This window comes from Aphanomyces astaci, assembly GCF_000520075.1.
Source record: "Aphanomyces astaci strain APO3 unplaced genomic scaffold supercont1.6, whole genome shotgun sequence".
NCBI classification, from domain to species: Eukaryota; Oomycota; class Saprolegniomycetes; order Saprolegniales; family Verrucalvaceae; genus Aphanomyces; species Aphanomyces astaci.
The window spans coordinates 608,781-615,773 of record NW_009798269.1 but is presented as its reverse complement, the minus strand read 5'-3'; the positions used below and the strand labels follow the sequence as shown (position 1 = coordinate 615,773).

Below are 6,993 nucleotides of genomic sequence, written 5' to 3'. Positions count from 1 at the left end.
TATTTTGGACCAGAGTAGTATATAATTATTATTGGAAGCATTTGGACAAAAGGTAGCTTTTTTTGGTCAAAGTTTGGGAAGATTCTGTATACATTTCAAAACCATTTTATATCCATTTTAAACTAAGACTTTCCTTCAAAATTATTAGTATACTCGAAGCATTACGTTTTGCGGACTTTGCCCAGTCGAAACTGGTTTTCGCGATTTCCCGCAGCGTCCTGGTATGGCGCTGAGTAGTGAGTGTTAACATCTGTAACTACTTTATGTCGACTGTGAAGAAGGTTATGCCGTGCATTATTCCATGATGGTGAATCTGGCCAAAGTCGCAGACACAAAAATAAAACCTTGCGTTTTAATTGGTGTATTTTCCTGTACGATCGGATTCGAAACATCGGATTGGCTGCCACCTACCCAAGATGTCGTTGGTACTTTCTGCGCGATTTCATTGGCTAAAATTCCGTGGAAACATTGAAACAGTTTATAAAATCACATGCAGCAGCAGGCTCAGGCGGCGACAGCGCTCCGATCGAGCCAGCACCGCGCGAGCTTACCGACTCCACCCGCTGAAGATGTAACTTCGACCACTCAAGGACCTCGATTCAAGTACGTGGTGCAAGAAGGAGATACGATCGCAGGCATAGCTCTACGGTACGCCCTGGAAGTTCGCGCAGCACGAACTCGTCCGTGTTGTTGATGTGTGTCTGTAGCCATGGCATGCGCGAGTACGACTTGCGCCATCTGAACCATTTGTTCGGCAGCAACATCTACAAAGGCCAAGAGCTCGTTCTGAGAGTCAAGATCCGCAGCAACAGTGTCCCGACTAGCACAATCCACGACAGCATCACTTCTGCGGCACCCACCTCCGCGGCAACTGCTCGACGGTACACGCCTCTACGCATCGAGATGCGTTCTAGACCGTCACTACGTTTTGCGTTCAGGCTAAATCAGGGTCGAAGCGGAGGAGGTATCAGCGAAGAGTCCCCATCGACGCCCACAATGTACACAGACTGCTGCCACCTTCGAGGCTATGACCACCTTTGATTGTATAGATCCCGCCAACCGTCCAGTAACCAGCAGGACGACGCATCCATCACGAGCAACAACAACAACAACACCCCCCCCATTCTCATGAAGGTCAAAGCCGTCCCCCCAGCCCAGCCAGAATCCCAACCCAAGCACTCCAAGCCACTCATGGAAGTTACGTCGATTCCGCAGCTACATAATGCAACCTCCATGGACATTTTACCAGACCCGGTGATCTTTAAATCTCTCGTGCCAAAGGTAGGACCATCCACCAATTGACTCTATTCTTTCCATTTACGACTTGTCGATAGTATAAAGTATCATATATATATATATCCATGTACGAATCTCAATATATATATATATATATGGGGTTCAACCCCCCCTCCATATTTATATGTTTTGACGACTTCGTATTTGCAACCCAAAATGGGAGTGTAGCTGGAAGCGTGTTTACCTCCGCAATACCGCGGCTACGATTGGGCGGTCGCGTACAGGTAGGAGGCAGTTGTGTACCGTACAGTACTCTCGTTCCCCCCCTCACTGACCTCATTCGTGTCGACAGTTTGGCGCAACATGGCGCGAGCCTCGACACACTGTACCGTAAAGTGTACCATCGCCGGGCGTCGTTGGTGGTGGTGGAGACGGGGGACGGCGACATCTTTGGCGCGTTCGCGGCGTCGCCATGGGCCGTGTCCAACTCGTTTTACGGCACGGGCGAGTGCTTTGTGTTCACGTGCTACCCCAAGTTCGAGCACTTTCCATGGAAGGGCCACAACGCCATGTTCATGTTCAGCAACGACAGCATGCTGGCCATGGGCGGCGGCGGCGGCTTTGCGTTTGGTCTGAATGCCGACCTGTCTCGGGGCACAAGCGCTCGCTGCTTGACGTTTGAAAACAGGTACTTGTCTGTCTTGTACACAAAATTTGGACTTTTGTGCTGATTCTTTGCCAAATCTATCGATCGATCTGACTTTTGTATATCAAGATCGTCCAGTATCACACTAATTTCATTCACACACTAATTTCATTAACACACTAATTTCATTCACACACGAATTCGATGTTGCGTTGGTCGAAGAGTGGATCATTTGATTGGCTACTTGATTAGTGTTCGGGGATATGATTGGTTGATCGGTTGTCTGTCGATTTCGACTCGACTTTACAATGCTTTACTGTACATGATTCGTTTGTGCGATCTTCGCGTACGATGTGGTTTACTCACTCCTTTTGGATGTGTCATGATTGCATTTATTTTTAAAAAATATTCTTTGTTTTTATACGTTCTTCAATTGAAATAATATATATATAGTATTTAGATGAAATAATCTATTTCGAATGTGGGAGTAGATGCCTCACCAAGCGCAGTGAATTCGACGTGGTCAACTGCGAAGTGTGGGAATTCGTGCCAAAGGTCTAAAACAATCGCCACGAACGACACGTGTGTGGCAAAATAGTATTATTTTTTCATATTTCATGGATATATATATTTATGGTTGCAACACTGTCAACGCGTGTCATGGTTGGGCTCTTGCAGCGCCTGGACGAGTACGGCAAGCTTGTGCATGCTGTGGGCTTTGACTTCGTTGTCCAGGTCACGGTCTTGAAACCAGGTCTGGTTGATGGCATGGAGGGTCGGGAGCAGCGCGGGCTCGTACACGTGGCGGCACGACGGCAGTTGGAACGCCACCAGGTCGATCGCATCTCCTTGTTGGCGCACATTCAAATTCTAAGTAAATGAAAGGTCAAAGTGCACCCTTTCACATCAACCACATACAGGAGTTTGCACAAACGACTTTGTCGCTTCGCAAAACGCGGGCGATGTGAACGCATGATGCAGAGCGTGCAACGGATGCTGCCCATCCTCAGACGCGGCGGTCCGCGCTTCCAAGACCAAATGCAGCGCCAGTTGAAGCGCCTACCACGACGACTTTGAGTATAGAGGGAATGATGTGGAATGATGGGGGGGGGGGTACTTTGTGTCGAAGGGTCGCCGGGCGCCGAGCATCTTGCATGATGTTGGCCAGAATATGAACGCCGTCGTTGCGTAGCAACAGCGCTTGCGCCTTGTCGTTGGCTTGGGTTAGGGCCGACAGCGCGTACAGCATCTTCCTTTGCATGGCGTACACTGTATCGGCTTGGTCTTCTTCGTGAGGGTCCACGACGAGGGAGTGCAGCACATTCGGCATCGCGCCAGCTTGCAACGCCCATGTCTGGGCTTGTTCGTAGTGCTTCACGGCACTCCCCACCACCCACGCCGCTACTCAAACGTTTTACATGTCAGCGCTGCTAAATTACAACTATAGGATATATCCAGTTCCGGATATAATATATATATATATATATATATATATCAGGCACTGGATCACGAGGACGTACCCATGCTGCGCACTTTGTAGCTTGAGGCGTTGAGGTGGTGCACCGTGGCTTCTAGTCCCCCGAGGGTGTTGAAGTCTTTGGCCTTGTCCAGGTCTTGCACTTCCCACTCCAGCTTTTCCAGCGCATCGATGACATTGGCTTCATGCACGTCGACGTCCCCCGTCGTGGGCGTCACGAGCGTGTCAATCAGTTCTTGCATGTACTTGACCTCGTCGCGGATCTGCGCCGACGCTTCCTTGAGTTCTGCCTGCCGCGCCTTCCACACCTTGGCAATGAACGCGGAAAACTGCTCTTTGGTCAGCTTCCCATACGCTTCGTGGATGTTCATGCCGTCCAGCTGGGGCGGTTCGGGCAGTTGAGCCAGCACGTTGTACAGGGATTCGCCAATCACGTGGCCGCTGGCGTCGCGGACAGCGCCGTTCGATGAAGCTTCGTCATGTTCGTCGTTGTTGTCGGTGGAAATGGAGGTTTCCGTGTGGTAGATGTCGGTGGTGGTGATGCCTGTGTGGCGCCGAGGTGGCCCTGCGGCTTTGTCCTGGTTGGCGTCGTCCTCCAACAGTTTGGCCTCCTTCAAGCCGGTCTGCAAATTCACGCGCACATGCAGGCCCTACCAAGGAATCGTCAGCATCTCGTGCTTTGTGAAAGTGTCATGTACCCCTGGGATGTGTTCGTGTGCTTGGATCTCTTTCCATTCGTGGGTAGGCTCAAAGATAGCAGTCTTTGCCACGTCATCGGCTTTTCCAGTTTGGCTCGCGTCGCAGGTCGCTCCTCCATCCGCGGAACAAGAGTCCGTGTGGACAGGAACTAGCGCCACGGCGTGGTTATCGGCATGGACATGCATTGCCAGCAGGCTCAAGCCTGCCAGGCACAGCAGCAGCAGCATCTTTGACGGCATACACGTCATCATGACTACACTACAAACGCGCAATGATAAATGAATGACACGGATAGCACCGTTGGAAGTTGGCTCCCGGCTGGCCAATCACAAATCCCAAAAATGAACAAAACAGGTTCGAGAAAAAGTATATACATTACTCAAGTACATGCGATGGGATTGCTTTTAAATTTTTCCACGTGACCACGTGGCTGAAAAGCGAAAGGTCACAATCTGTGATGACGATCTTGCATGCGAAGGGCAGTGACGTGGCAGGGCACTGCACAGCACTACCATCGATAGATGCAAATAGTTACGGCGGTACTACTGCACTGGGAAGGCACTTTGAAGGTTTCGTTCAGTGGCTCAGCATTTTGGATTGGTCTCGCTAAACTCATGGGTGAGCTACACTTCAGAGGCCACGGACATGTCGATGTTAGGAGATTACACATCAGTCATTGATGAAGTCAAGGAGCTAGCCATTTACGAGTAGCGATCTCATGAATGCGCATTAGAAATCAATAGTTGGGCTTTCATGCCGTCGTCGGTGTCTTCAACCGACTACTTTAGCCATGGGACAGTATTGTAAGCTAGCTAGGCCACGAGGAGATCGTTTGGGAGGTCGACTTCCATGGCTTCGGCGGCGGTTTTCGCGGCTTTGGTTTCGGCGGCGGTGGCTGTCAGGAGGCGTTGGTAGTGGAGCTTGGTGCATGCGGAGTTCCGGGGTTTCGGGGTCGTAGGCATACATACCATTGCTAGAGGTAGGTAGCAAATTCGCATACTGTAAGTACATGTACCAGTGTAGTATTAGGCTACATTGCGTTGTGGATAGTTCGCTTCATAGAATGCGCACACAGCATAACATACATGTTCCTATGAGACTGTTCACTAACGTTATGCATAAAGCACTCCATCTGAAAGACGACGAGAAGGGACGACGATATGAATGAATTAAGGTCAAAACAACTACGCTTCATCAAGCTCGCGCAGGTTGCGGTAAGTGGTGCCGCCTTCAGGGAGTGATGGCTTCTTGGTGGCAATGCCGTACACAATCACGGCGAGCCCGTATACAATCGTGATAATCGCGACGACCAGGCCGTAAACGTTGTCCAGCATCAACGTGAGGAACCCGAGGAAGAAGAGGAAGAAGCCGCTGCCGATGAAGTTGCCGATCAAGCCGAACCACTCGAGGGGTTGCTTGGATCCGAACGCCGTGGCCGCGAACAATGCGTACGAGAGCATGATGTGATACAGGTGCAACACGATGCGGGAGATCGTGGACCGCGCGATGCCGGCATTGCTAATGCTGTACTCATCGTTGACAAGGAGCCAGACTGCGGCGATGGAGTTTAGGATGGCAAACACGCAGAGAAGAATCTGGTTGACCTTCTTGTCCGAGATTTTGGGCTTGCAGCAGCAGCACTTCATGGCGATAGAGTTGGCAAGCACACAGTCAATTCAGAAATGTCGAATCTTGAGGTTCAAGATTTGTGGTCGATGGGTTTGCCCCAAAGTCGTGGTAGGTGTATTTGTAAGCCTATCATACAGCTTTCATAGTCTAATATCAACCAATCCAGGCGTTTAACGCAAGTGAAATGTGAAGATAGTTTGGGATTATCAAAATTTTGTTGGTTTATCCCTGGCATGTGTTGACATTCACTGAATCACGAATTTACAATAAAATTCGATTGAATATTATTATGTACATGTCGAATGAGGATACAAAATGTAGATATAAGTGAATTCCATGACGATTAAAATGTACGCTGTACTTTCGGGTACAGTACAGTATCTATATCACCTCTTTTACGCGAATGCAAACCATACCGCAAGCTGCAGGAGCCATACAACAACGTATACGTAATTATATATATATCGGTACCAGCTTTTTATCGTATCAGCGGTTTACTGAGCGTCTTCCCGTCGATAGTATCGACGTCGACCGGGCTGCATTGACAGGTAAGCTAGAGGAATGTTACTTCAATTACTCCTTGCACCAATTATTTTAACGTTAAGGTGATTCACAATACCCTAAGGGTGCATGCGTCTGGTAACATTTCAAGAATAATATTCCATTTTTTTGGTAAAATGGGATAAACGAAAAATGCCATTTTCAAAATGGAGGTAAAAGGTCCACTTTGTAATACTAGTACAGTATAGCGTTTTGGACCTGCTCAAGGCGTAAATCCCACACTCGGAATTATTGGATTTGGGTTAAAAGTCTTCAAGGAAGACATGTTTCACAGTCAATTTTGATCAGATTCGTTGAATTCGGCCCCAAAATGGTGTTTTGGGCCAGAATATTGTAAGTACCCGTCTGGTAACAAATGTTTTCTCAGAAATATATTGTAATAAAGTACTACCTCTGTCCTGAAATGTTGGCTACAATCAGATATTTTGAAAAATGAACGTGATACCGGTCGAGTTATCTGAAACGAATGTAAGACTTACCTAACGTTATGTGCAGAGGAGGTTTCAGAGCGAGCATACCAATCAAGATTCTTCGAGCCAAAACTGAACCAATCAAAGAGAGAAATCAGATCCCATACTTTGTCCTATTGTGTGATATTCGGCGCAAGCGTATCCGGATGACCGATTCCCGGATAGTACTTCGTTTTTCGAAACAAGTTTAGAATGTCAGTCCACGCCCCAAGAATTCGGACCGGACTGTGTTGCAGCACCTTCTCACACTGGGCAATGACCAACCAACCCCCCCG

The 6,993-nt window shown here is 48.6% G+C and overlaps 3 protein-coding genes across 4 annotated transcripts; 1 reads left to right on the top strand and 2 right to left on the bottom strand.

Annotated features, from left to right (window-relative positions):
* Nucleotides 1-490: 490 nt before the first annotated feature.
* H257_03539 (hypothetical protein) lies at nucleotides 491-2,530 on the top strand (the record flags this gene model as incomplete). Its single annotated transcript, XM_009827677.1, has 7 exons — nucleotides 491-648; nucleotides 708-881; nucleotides 939-998; nucleotides 1,050-1,281; nucleotides 1,465-1,520; nucleotides 1,589-1,924; nucleotides 2,374-2,530. The coding sequence occupies 7 exons, from the start codon at nucleotides 491-493 to the stop codon at nucleotides 2,441-2,443; spliced, it is 1,086 nt and encodes a 361-aa protein (XP_009825979.1). The 3' UTR covers nucleotides 2,444-2,530.
* H257_03538 lies at nucleotides 2,469-4,326 on the bottom strand. 2 transcript variants are annotated; one of them, XM_009827675.1, is made up of 5 exons: nucleotides 4,058-4,324; nucleotides 3,403-4,009; nucleotides 3,000-3,283; nucleotides 2,801-2,941; nucleotides 2,469-2,752 (listed from the first exon to the last, which is right to left on the bottom strand). In XM_009827675.1, the coding sequence occupies exons 1-5, from the start codon at nucleotides 4,307-4,309 to the stop codon at nucleotides 2,531-2,533; spliced, it is 1,506 nt and encodes a 501-aa protein (XP_009825977.1). In that variant the 5' UTR covers nucleotides 4,310-4,324; the 3' UTR covers nucleotides 2,469-2,530. The 2 variants fall into 2 exon arrangements, with proteins under 2 accessions (XP_009825977.1, XP_009825978.1); XM_009827676.1 differs by having other exon boundaries at nucleotides 2,801-3,283; nucleotides 4,058-4,326.
* An 882-nt stretch (nucleotides 4,327-5,208) lies between these two features.
* H257_03537 (hypothetical protein) lies at nucleotides 5,209-5,739 on the bottom strand. The gene has a single exon (XM_009827674.1). It carries the CDS (start codon nucleotides 5,702-5,704, stop codon nucleotides 5,243-5,245), a length of 462 nt encoding a protein of 153 aa, XP_009825976.1. The 5' UTR covers nucleotides 5,705-5,739; the 3' UTR covers nucleotides 5,209-5,242.
* Between the last annotated feature and the right edge of the window lie 1,254 nt (nucleotides 5,740-6,993).

Excerpts from the sequence above, each read along its gene's own strand:
- H257_03538 (XM_009827675.1), bottom strand. The coding sequence starts at position 4,309 with ATGATGACGTGTATGCCGTCAAAGATGCTGCTGCTGCTGTGCCTGGCA. Across the intron at positions 4,010-4,057 it reads CACACGAACACATCCCAGGG|GGCCTGCATGTGCGCGTGAA; the intron begins GTACATGACACT and ends ATTCCTTGGTAG. Across the intron at positions 2,942-2,999 it reads CGGCGACCCTTCGACACAAA|GCGCTTCAACTGGCGCTGCA; the intron begins GTACCCCCCCCC and ends TCGTCGTGGTAG.
- H257_03537 (XM_009827674.1), bottom strand. The coding sequence starts at position 5,704 with ATGAAGTGCTGCTGCTGCAAGCCCAAAATCTCGGACAAGAAGGTCAAC.